Below are 12,251 nucleotides of genomic sequence, written 5' to 3' on the forward strand. Positions count from 1 at the left end.
CTGGGCAGCAAAATCTCCCCATTTGAGAACTACTGGCCTAATTTATTAAAAGATACAGCTTTATCACCCAGTTAGGGAGATGTTGCAGTGAACATCGATATAGGAAAGCAAAGCAAATCTAGATGTAAAATAGGTTTTTAAAACAGTTTTATAGGCTGGGCTCGGTGACTCATGCCTGTAATCCCAGCACTTTGGGAGGCAGAAGTGGGTGGATCACAAGCTCAGGAGATTGAGACCATCCAGCATGGTGAAACCTTGTCTCTACTAAACATACAAAAAAAAAAAAAAATTAGCTGGGCATGGTGCTGCACGCCTGTAGTCCCAGCTACTTGGGAAGCTGAGGCAGAAGAATGACTTAAACCCGGGAGGTGGAGGTTGCAGTGAGCTGAGATCGCTCTGCTATGCTCCAGCCTGGTGATAGAGTGAGACTCTGTCTCAAAAATATGAAAAGCAGTTTTGTAAGCCGGATACAGTGGCTCATGCCTATAATCCCAGCACTTTGGGAGGCTAAGGTTTGTGGATCACCTGAGGTCAGGAGTTCCAGACCAGCCTGACCAACATGGTGGAACTCTCTACTAAAAATATAAAAATTGCCTGGGCATGGTGGTGGGAGCCTGTAATCCCAGCTACTAGGGAGGCTGAGGCAAGAGAATAGTTTGAACCTGGGAGGCAGAGGTTGCAGTGAGCTGAGATTGTGCCATTGCACTCCAGCCTGGGTAACAGAGGGAGACTCTGTCTCAAAAAAAAGTTTTATAAACCATTTATTAGGAGAATTCCAACACAAATACCCTTTTATGGCCTTGTTTTTCCTTTTTACATCAAGGAGAGAGCAAAGAAGAAAATAAATGCAATTATGTAAAAGTAATTATGCAAAACCTCAGCTTTTATGCAAATTATAAGAATCACAGTTCAAGTGACACCATTAGTGTCTTTCCAAGGTTTCAGATGCCTGTTTATAGCATCTTCGGGCTCACATTCACTTTACGTTTCAGTTCATGCAGCTCTGCTGTGATTGTCCCTAGAATTCCACTTGACCAGTTGAGGTGAAGCAGGTGCCTTGGTTTACCTCAAGGAGTAGCCCACAGGATGACAGTAAAAGTGTCAGAGGCCATGGCTCCCACCTATAATCTCAGCACCTTGGGAGGCTGAGGTGGGAGGATTACTTGAGCACAGGAGTTCGAGACCAGCTTGGGCAACATAGTGAGACCTTGTCTCTACCAAAAATTTCCAGATTAGCCAGGCATGTGGTATGCACCTATAGTCCCAGCTACTCAGCTAAGGCAGGAGGATCCCTTGAATACAGGAGGTTGAGGCTGCAGTGAGCCTTGATCACACCACTGCACTCTATCCTGTGAGACAGAGCAAGACCCTATCTCTTAAAAAAAAAAAAAAAAAGGTAACAGGCTGGGCATGGTGGCTTACACCTATAACCCTAGCACTGTGGGAGGCTGAGGGAGGATCACCTGAAGTCAGGAGTTCAAGACCAGCCTGGCCAGCACAGTGAAACCCCCTCTCTACTAAAAATAAAAAATATTAGCCGGGAGTGGTGGCAGGCGCCTATAATACCAGCTACTCTGGAGGCTGAGGCAGGAGAATCACTTGAACCCAGGAGGTGGAGGTTGCAGTGAGCTGTGATCACACTACTGCACTCCAGCCTGGGCAACAAGAGCGAAAGTATTTAAAAAAAAAAATAAATAAATAAGAAAAAGAAGTAACAATAATTTAAAAAATAATAAAAGTTCCAGAGTTCCAAGGACTGAAGCTGCTTCTTGTTCAAAAAATGGTTATTCCTGCTTGCTGTGCTGTGGCTGTGGCTAGCAGCAGCCCCATGGCTTGTTAAAGGCAATTAGGGCCAGTGCTGGAGTTGGAAAGTCAGCCCCTTTGATAAAAACCTCAGGCGTGTCTGTCTGATGCCAAGTGGAAGCTTGTGCTCTGTGGCCCAGACCAATGACCCTCCTGCAGGAAGTAGATTAAGCAGCGTTTGTTTAACAGGAAAGGCCTCTGTGATAGCCGTGAAAATCCAAGGCACCTTGCTTCAGAGAGGGGAATTGCCAAGTGCAGAACACGGACAGCTGCTCCGTCTGCATGGGCAGGACGTGCCTCTGTGCAGGACCCGTGAAGTGTGAGGTTCTATTTTGGTCCGATGTTCCATGGAGATGGCCTGGAGCTCGATTCTGAAAACTGAAGACAGTCAGGCGGCAGGGAGGGGCAGCAAAGGAAGAGGAACTGTACAGATTTCTCTTCCCACAAACAAATATGGTCCAGGGCTTCAGATTCTCTGAAGTCTCACAGATACCCGGCAGCACATGGTCCTCTGTTTGTTTGTTGATAACATTTGGAGCCATGCGTGCCTTGTAAACTGTCAGCCTGCTGTGCTTCTTGTCACACAGCACATGGCCCGCTTGGGTGCGCCCTGCTGGGGCCGGGGCGGGGTGACTTCCAGTGCGATTTGATCGATGACACCATCAAATCCTGCATGTGGGGAAAAAAAAATGTTTCTGAGAGTGAGATGCTCTATTTTTATATGTTTAAAGATTATTAATGTCCCTTATATTTGACTTTCACAACAAGCTAACAGGATTAGTAAGGTCCAAATATACAGTTTTTATGGATTTTTAAATTTCTCTCTATAGGAAACAAAGACTGAGATTTTGTGACAGTTGATTAAAAAGAAGTTATTGCCTACCAAGTTAAAGTTGTAATGTTCCCCCTTTTCTCTCTCTCTTTCTCTGCCTTTCTTTCTCTCTCTCTTTCTCTCTTTCTTTTCTTTCCCTCCTCTCCCCTCTCCTTTCCTTTCCTCTCCCTTCTTTTCCTTCTTTCCTTTCTTTTTTCTTTCTTTCTCTCATTCTATAATAGTTGTTTTGGTTTGTTTTTTAGCTTTGTTGGAGGGATGTTTATGCAGATCTTACTATGGGCATTTATACGGAATTCTTAAAATCTTGTAAGAGTAAAATGACCGAAAAGCAAAATAAAATTATACCCTAACAGTTGAGTTCCAGCTCAGCATCTTCACTGACAGTGTCTAAGCTTTCTTTTACCCCAGCCCCAATCTTTTTTTTCCATCAGAGATTTAAACTCAAGCATTAATAAGATCTTTTAAAAATTTAGTGTTATAATTTTTTCTCTTTGGAAGTGTTTGAATTAGAGGGTCTGCTTAAAACACATTGTTAAGACATCTCACGAGGCCAGAATTTTTTTTCTTCCTCCTTAAACTGAAGTCCTACGTGTACTGGAATGAAGCAAAGTAGATGTGTCTAATCTGGGTAAATGAATGATAAATCTCAGCGTAAACGTATACTAATATGTTTGCACTTCCCCAAGTCTCCTCAGTGTCTGTTCTGCTCATGGTGTGTGGAAGGTACAGATTGCAAAAGTTTTTGCAGTCACAAAAATATTATTATTCGAAGTAACTTAAAAGGCAAAGCATTGATTTTACCTGTTCACCACAGTGAATTTTATTTATAGCATTACAGCAGTTTTTTGTTTGTTTTGTTTCTTTTTGGATAGAGTTGGGGTTTCACTCTGTCACCCAGGCTGGAGAACAGTGTCACAATCATTGTTCACTGCAGCCTTGAACTCTTGGGCTCAAGCGATCCTCCTGCTCTAGCCCCTCAAGAGTTTGGGATTACATTTGTGAGCCACTGCACCCACCTCTATGGCGGCTTTTCCTTTCATTTTCATGGTCCCTGTCTGAGAGGGACTGCAGTCCTGCTCTGGGCTTCTTAATTCCCTGAGGCTTTGTCTCTCTAGATGGAGCCCTGTTCCCTCTCTCCTGGGCCCCTGTTCCATGCCTGGCAGTGTGCTCGGTTTGGGATATGAATGGGCATTCTCCTTGCCCTGGCTGCTGCTTTGGCCACCACTGAGCCTTATCGTCAGCTTTCTTCTCTCTGATTGGTGCCTTGTTTCCTGGTAAGTAGGTGGGGACAGGAATGTCCAGAACAAAGAAGATAATTCCTCCAACGTCTATCATTAGGGGAAAGCCACTCGCCTACTACTATTGTGAGTAGTTCAAAGGAAGCTGGAGTGGGAAGTTTTAGAACTGTTTGTATGGGATTAAAAAACAAACAAACTTGACAATGTTGTTGTCTACACTGCTTAAGCTGGGGGTGTTTAGAAAAGGTCCTGAAATATGGGAGTAGGAACAATGTCCCTTCCCATTTGAATTCCCTCTTCCTGCCATGCTGGTGTCTCTCCTCAGCTTTCTTGAAGTGTACCACTGTCAATTCCTGCCTTTGTGGCTTTCTTATTTCATGAAATTCCCTCTAACCACTTATTGGTTACCTACTACCATGTAACAAATCACCCTGAAACAGCTGTTTCACTTGCTCCCTGTTCTGTGACTCAGCAGTTTGGCCTGGGCTCAGCTGTTTGGTTGTTCTGCTGACCTTCCCTGGATTCACTCATGTGGCTCTGTGGTCCAGTGGCTTGACTGAGGCTGAAGGGTTTAAGATGGGCATACTCACTCCCACGTATGGTGACTAGACAGCTGTGCCCCCTGTCCTTGGAGTCTCTTATGGGAGGCTAGCTTGAGGTTTCTTTGTACGGAGAGCTCAGAATTCCCAGCAGGGCAAGACCAGAGACTGCAAAGTCACTTGAGGCCTTGGCTCACAATTAACATATTATCTCTTAAGTTGCTTTCTGTTGGTGAAAGCAAATCACAGAGCTGGCCCAAATTCATGGCGTGGCAAAATGACGCAAAAGTCTGTGCTTAAAGAGGTGAAAGAAATAATAACTGTCCTCTTTGCAAACGACCTGCTACAAACTGCGTTGGCCATTCTAATTCATTTTATTGATTTTTATCTTCAGTTAAGGGTAGAAAATATGACATGGGGATAAAAATTAGGCTTTAGAATCAGATACGCCTCCAGGTATTGATTTGTAAGTTCTTTTATATTTTAGATGTTAATATTTTGCTAGTTATATGTATTGAAGTTAACTTTTATCAGTCTATGACATGTCTTGCATAATTTGATGCCTTTTTACAAATGAAAGTATTTAATTTCAGTAAAATCTGGATTTTCCATCTTACATGGTTTGTACTTTTTATATCTGGTTTAAGAAATCTCTCTCGCCCCTGAAGTAGTAAACACTGTCTTCTATATTTTCAGTTTGGGCTATTCACTTACTGGTTTATGTCCCTGGTGCTGATTTTGTGAATGGTGTGAGTTAGGATCCTATGTTATGTTTTTTCACGTGGGTCATCCACCGTCCTGGCATCATTTGTCAAATATTCTATTCTTTTCTCACTGATCTGCAATGTCACAACTGCTGTATTTCACATTTCCATATACAGGTGGCCCCAATTTATGATGACTTGACTTAATGATTTCATTGGGACATAACCCCATCATAAGTTAAGGAACATCTGCATGGGATGGAGGCACTGTTCTGAGCTCTGTGTTCTGTTAGCCTCTTCTGCACTGCTTTAAATTACTATAATTTTATAATATGTTTTGAGATCCAGTATCCAAAGTACCCTAATCTTGTTTTTCTGTTTCAAAACTGTCTTTGGCGTTACTGGCCTTTTTTTCTTTCATAAAATATTTAGTTCCAAGAAAAAATGTTGCCAGTGTGGTCTGCATGCATACGGATTCTTTGGTATTGCTTGAAACTTATACTGTGGCCTACCATGTGGCCTATTTGCAGAAATCGCTAATTCTTATGGCAAATGCACATTCACCAGTTTCTTGGGAATAGGCTTGAAATGCATTCATGGATCAAGCTATATAATTACTGATGTTTCCAACTTCTGTATCCTGATGAATCGATTGTGTCTGACGTTTATGAAACTTTCTTTATGTTTGCCTAATAGAGTTTTCCATCCTTTTAATCTTCTGTGTCTTTTACGTTTAAGTCTATGGCTTCCATAGAGCATGCAGCTGGGGCTTGTTTTGCACTGTTTTTCTTCTTTAATCTAAACATGAGGATTAAGTCTTATGTTTAGCTCTTTTACATTTATTTAGAATAGCTATGTATTTTTATTTGTTCCTATGATCTTGTTTTGCTCAATTTGTCTTGTTTTCCTTTCCTGTCCTCCTCTAGGTTGCATTTATAAATTCTGCTTTCTCCTTTCAACCTATATCCTTGATTTGATCTTAAAATTTTAACATGATTGTTTATTTATTTATTTTTGAGACAGTTTCACTCTTGTTGCCCAGGCAGGAGTGCAATGGTGCAATCTCAGTTCACTGCAACCTCTGCCTCCGGGGTTCAAGGGATTCTCCTGCCTCAGCCTCCCAAATAGCTGGGATTACAGGCATGTACCACCACGCCTGACTAATTTTGTATTTTTGGTAGAGACAGGGTTTCTCTGTGTTGGTCAGGCTGGTCTTGAACTCCTGACCCATGTGATCCACCCACCTCAGCCTCCCAAAGTGCTGGGATTACAGGCGTGAACCACTGTGCCCGGCTTAACATGATTATTAACAGAATCCAAAGTTAGCCTTTCTAGTTTCCTCTTGGACAAAATTGTGAAATGGCTTTAAATATAATCACTTCCACCGTTTTAGTTGCAGTTTGTATTTTGTTTCACCCCCAAGTACCTTTTTTGGGGAGTTGGGGGGTTTTCATATATACTAAGACTTATCTGTGTGTGTATCAGCTGTTTCTCATTTTAGCTTGCATACCACATCTTTTTCTTTTTTTCCCCCACGCTCAAGTACATTCTTTAGAGAACTTTTTCAGTGAGATTCTGTTCATGGTAAACTTTCTCACTCTTTGTTTCTCAAAAGTCTTTATTAAAGTCTCTTTCTTGGATAATATTTTAGTTGAAAATGCATTTCCATAGTGATAGTTTTAACATTTGAAAATTTCTGTGCTATAATAAGGCAACGTCTTTGGATTAAGGTTTCAGTCTTTTCTCATTTCGTCAATTTACATCTCGTCTATTGAGTGTTTCATTTCAGTGGTTATAGTTCCTGTTTCTAACAATTCTATTAATTTACTTGGTGTTTTTAAAAATTATCTCCTTCTTCTTCTTCTTCTTCTTTTTTTTTTTTTTTCCAAAAAATCAATCCCAGGCTGGAGTGCAGTGGTGTAATCTCGGCTCACTACAACCTCAGCTCACTGCAACCTCCACCTTCCAGGTTCAAGCGATTCTCCTGCCTCAGCCTCCTAAGTCCTGGGGTTACAGGCACTCACCACCATGCCCAGCTAATTTTTATATTATCAGCAGAGATGGGGTTTCATCATGTTGGCCAGGCTGGTCTTGAACTCCTGACCTCAGATGATCTGCCCGCGTTGACCTCCCAAAGTGCTGGGACTACAGGTGTGAACCACTGTGCCCAGCTCCCTTTCTTCTTCTTTTAAGAAAATATTTTAAGGCCAGGCGCGGTGGCTCACACCTCTAATCCCAGCACTTTGGGAGGCCAAGGTGGGCGGATCATGAGGTCAAGAGATCAAGACCATCCTGGCCAACATGGTGAAATCTTGTCTCTACTAAAAGTGCAAAAAATTAGCTGGGCATGGTGGTGCGTGCCTATAGTCCCAGCTACTTGGGAGGCTGAGGCAGGAAAATTGCTTGAAACCGGAAAACGGAAGTTGCAGTGAGCCAGGATCATGCCACTGCACTCCAGCCTGGTGACAGAATGAGACTCTGTTTCCAAAAAAAAAAAAAAAAAAAAAAAAAAAAAAAAAAAAAAGAAAATATTTTAAGCATACTTACGTGACATTTTGTATATGATCACTGCAGTATCATTCCTTGGGGATCTGATTTTGTCAGTTATTGTGTGTGTTGCCTCTTGCTTATAGTGATGTGTTGCCTCTTGGGTTTTATAATATGGGATTATGGGTCCTTGTTTGACCAAGTTCTGTCTCAGAGTATCATATGATACCATCATTAAGAGTGAATTCTTCGAGAGTAGATTTGTTTTTGCTCCTACCAGATGCCTTAGAATATAAACACATAAAGTCAGTTCTGTGATTAGAGTTTCAGGGAAGAGGCTGGGCATGGTGTCTCATGCCTATAATCTTGGCACTTTGGGAGGTGGGCAGATCACCTGAGGTCAGGAGTTTAAGACCAGCCTGGCAAACATGGCAAAACCCCGTCTCCACTAAAACTACAAAAATTAGCCAGGCATGGTAACTGGCACCTGTAATCCCAGCTACTCAGGAGGCTGAGGCAGGAGAATCACTTGAACCTGAGATGCAGAAGTTGCAATGAGCTGAGATCAAGTGACTGCACTCCAGCCTGGGCAACAGAGCTAGACTTCATCTCAAAAAAAAGGAAGAAAAAATGAAAGTCCGGCCAGGCACTGTGGCTCGTGGCTGTAATCCCAGCACTTTGGGAGGCCAAGGCAGGCAGATCACCTAATGTCAAGAGTTCAAGACTAGCCTGGCCAACATGGTGAAACCACATATTTAAAACAAAAAATAAAATAAAATAATAATTAAAAATATAAAAATACAAAAATTAGCCGGACATGGTGGCGGGTGCCTATAATCCCAGCTACTTGGGAGGCTGAGGCAGGAGAATTGCTTGAACCCAGGATGCAGAGGTTGAAGGGACACTGAGATCGTGCCACTGCTCTCCAGTCTGAGTGACAAGAGCGAAGCTCCATCTCAAAAAAAAAAAAAAAAAAAAAGAAAGAAAGAAAATGCTTTTATTTGCTTTCTCACTATTTCATGAGCATCAGCTATATCCTAGGCATTGTAAGCGATGGATGTGCAGGGATACAGCATTTCTCTGCACAGTCTACCGGTTGTACAACTCCGGGAGGTTGTGATTCTGCAGACCACATTGTGAAGGGGGACCCTGTCAGTTGTGCATCCTGGCTGCTCTGGACTTCGCGCTGAGCATGGCGTGGTTCCTGTGATCAGAGCACTGAGTACTGTTGCCATCGTGTTCCCACATGAGCTTGTCAGCTCTTCCACATCAGAAATCAGCTCTTCCTCTTCTTTCTGGCCCCATACCTAGGTCATTGCCCTGATGCAAAATATTCAAGCACTTTTGTTTTGGCAATGACAGTTGACATAGATGATTTCTGCCAAGTTAATTGAGCTTCCTTTTTTTGACTACCACCACCTTAAGAGCCAGCAATGAGTGATCGAATAATGAAAAGAAACTCGAGAAAATCCAAGAGCCAGAGCCAAAAGGTGGAGAAACCAACAGAAGCCTCTAAGCCATTCAAGATACAGTCACTTAGTTGGTGCCTCATTCCAGGGAAGGAGAAAGAGACAGTAGGAGGCAGCGTTGGTGCCAGGTTGGCTCAGAGGTCCACCTCCTCCCTAAGTTTCCTGGCCAGCTTGGACCTGAATAGAAAGCGTTGCCAGGCAGCTTATGGCTGTAATGGTGTCATTGGAGCAAGGGAACCACTTTGCAGCCTCTCATCTAAAGCATCAGAGGCTCCTCCTGCTTCCATTTCTTCTCTTTCCTTCTCTCTTGTCTGGTTATATTGATAATGCTCAAGTCCGCATGACCCAGTGCCTCCTATTGTAGGACTGTGGTACTCACACCACTGTCTTCTCAGATTCAAGTAGAGAAGGTTTTCAGTGTTCTAGAGTCTCTCTTCCAAATGTGGTCCATGGTCCTGCAGTTTTGATGAGTATCATTCAGAGCTGGTAAGAAATGCAGAATCTTAGGCCCAACCCCATGCCTGTTGAATGAGAATCTGCATTTAACATGATCCCCCAGGGATCCAGATTCTCTGTCAGTTTGAGAAGCACCCCACGGGAAAGTGATCCTCATGTTCTCTTCTCAATGCAGAGAACCACTATAGAGATTCACTGTGGTAAGCACTCAGTACATAGCAAAGGAAGAAAGTTGCTTGCACTTTTGCCCAGAATATCATGGAAAGAGCAGGTATTATAAGATATTTATAGTTTGCCAGACTTGGCAAAGATAGATTTTGCAGGATATTTTAGGTAATGGATATGGGAAGTCATTTTTTTCGTTGTACTGGTCTCAGTATGTTTTTTTAAATTATTTTAGTAATTAATGAATTCATCAATTTGCTAATTGTAACATTAACAAAATTAGTTACTTTTTTAATACATAAAATATATATTCTTTTATTATGGTGGCTCACTCCTGTAATCCCAGCACTTTGGGAGGCTGAGGTGGGCGGATCACCTGAGGTCAGGAGTTCGAGACCAGCCTAACCAACATGGTGCAACCCCATCTCTACTAAAAATACACAATTAGCCAGGCATGGTGACACATGCCTGTAATCCCAGCTACTTGGGAGGCTGAGGCAGGAGAATTGCTTGAACCTAAGAGGTGGAGGTTGTGGTGAGCTGAGATCACGCCATTGCACTCTAGCCTAGGCAACAAGAATGAAACTGCGTCTCAAAAAAAAAAAAAAAATACACGCACACACACATATTCTTTTATTATAAATTATTATTGTCTTAGCTGAAGTTGCTATAACAAAATATCATAAATGAATGGCTTAAACAACAGTCATTTATTTCTTACGGTTTCAGAGCCTGGGAAACCACATTATCTGGATGCTAGCCAATTCAGTTCCCTGGTGAGGACTCTTTTCCTGGCTTACAGACAGCTGCCTTCTTACTGTGTCTTCACATGGTGGAGAGAGAACAAACTCTGGTTTCTGTCTCTTCTTACAAGGGCACTAATTTCATCCATGGGGACCCCACCCTCATGACCTCATCTAAACTTAATTACTTCTCAAACATCCCTCTTCTAACTACTTTATTACATTGAGGAGTAGGTCTTCAACATAAGAATTTGGAGTTGGGGGGGGACAAACACAACCAATCCACAACAATTATTATTTATTATGAAAAATAAAAGTAAAACTAGTAGTAACAGTAACAACTATCATTTTCATTTGATGGAACCAAGGTGTTGGAGCTTGTACTTGGAGGGTCTTACAGTATATGTACATGTCATGAAAACGGCTCCTTGTCCCTGTCTCACAGGGGTGGCTTTTAGCAATTACTATCCATGCTGACCCACATTTTCTTCTGATTTCATCTGACAGGGCACAGCCTCTGCAGTGAGCAGGGCAGCAGTGCTGAGACTGCGCCAGAGGAGACCGAGGGGCCAGACGTGGAATCCTCAGATGAGACTGATCACAGCAGCAAGGTGAGAGATTTTCATTTTCACATCCCATGCCTTGAACCACTGAAGAATCACAGCTGACACGTCACCTACACAGCTGTATGTGGTTACCAGGCCTCTCCATGGACCAAGTGTTTTTACTTCTGAGATGTTGCTCAATAGCAAGATATGAAATCCAAATTACAGCCTTGGTAACAAACCTGCATGTGAGAATGTAGGGCAGAAATCACTCCTAATGAAATGAAATCCTTTTTCTTTAATTTCTGCCACGGCTGGAGCTCCCAGTTAATGCCATAATTTTATCCCATTTCCTTATTACATCTTCATTTGTGTAGAACGAAATAGCATTGAAAGCATGTGGGACTGAGTCAGCTATGCTTTTTTGCTGCTTAGGGTTTCTATAATGAACTCTTTTGAATTATCTGCATTCAGCTCTTGTTAAAATTGAGCAACTTTTATATTAAAGGGAAAGAAAACATATTTTAAAATTAATCCAAATATATGTTTCCTTAGTTGAACATAGTAAGAAAGTTCACTGACTCTTTGGTTCCAGACACTAGAATTGTTGCCTATAATGTGTCATGCTTCTATTCCACTTCATAAGGAGTTCCGTTCCGTGGGTCAACAGCTTCTTTTTATCGCAGTCTTCGAAACGCAACCCAACTTAAAACCTCTGTGCTACCCCAATCCAAAAGACACTCACCTCTACAAACGGCAATTGCGTATGATTATGTTTCCATACTTATTTATCTTTTTCTCTAATGTTGAGATATTTATATTCCTTTATAATCTCTCATTTTTTTGCTTGACACTTACTAGTCACTTAATCTAAGCAAATCACATAATTTTAAATTATACCTTCATTTTCCCATCTGCAAAGTCAGGGTGATTCTTGCCTTTGCCTGGAGATTGGATTTTTGGATGAGTTAAATAATATAACTATGAGAAAGCACATTGATAATGGAAAAATGTTTCTCAAACATGAACTATTATTATTATTTTTGAGATGGAGCCTTGTTCTGTGGCCAGGCTGGAGTGCAGTGGCACGATCTCAGCTCACTGCAGCCTCCACCTCCTGGGTTCAAGAGATTCTCCTCCCTCAGCCTCCTGAATAGCTGGGACTACAGGTGTGTGCCATCACACCCTGCTAATTTTTGTATTTTAGTAGAGACAGGGTTTCACCATTTGGCCAGGATGCTCTTGATCCCCTGACCTCGTGATTCGCCCC

General features: G+C 42.2%; 1 protein-coding gene across 3 annotated transcripts in view; it reads left to right on the forward strand.

Annotated features, from left to right (window-relative positions):
• Window positions 1-12,251, forward strand: part of TIAM1 (TIAM Rac1 associated GEF 1) — a 448,677-nt gene that overhangs the window by 390,878 nt on the left and 45,548 nt on the right. For all 3 annotated transcript variants that reach the window (XM_032277050.1, XM_032277051.1, XM_032277049.1), the window contains one exon: window positions 10,944-11,047. In XM_032277050.1, coding sequence (XP_032132941.1) covers window positions 10,944-11,047 — 104 coding nt within the window. The remainder of the gene's footprint in view (window positions 1-10,943; window positions 11,048-12,251) is intronic.

The sequence above is a fragment of the Sapajus apella genome, unplaced genomic scaffold, assembly GCF_009761245.1.
Source record: "Sapajus apella isolate SASKATOON/1434 unplaced genomic scaffold, GSC_monkey_1.0 scaffold8, whole genome shotgun sequence".
Lineage (NCBI taxonomy): Eukaryota > Metazoa > Chordata > Mammalia > Primates > Cebidae > Sapajus > Sapajus apella.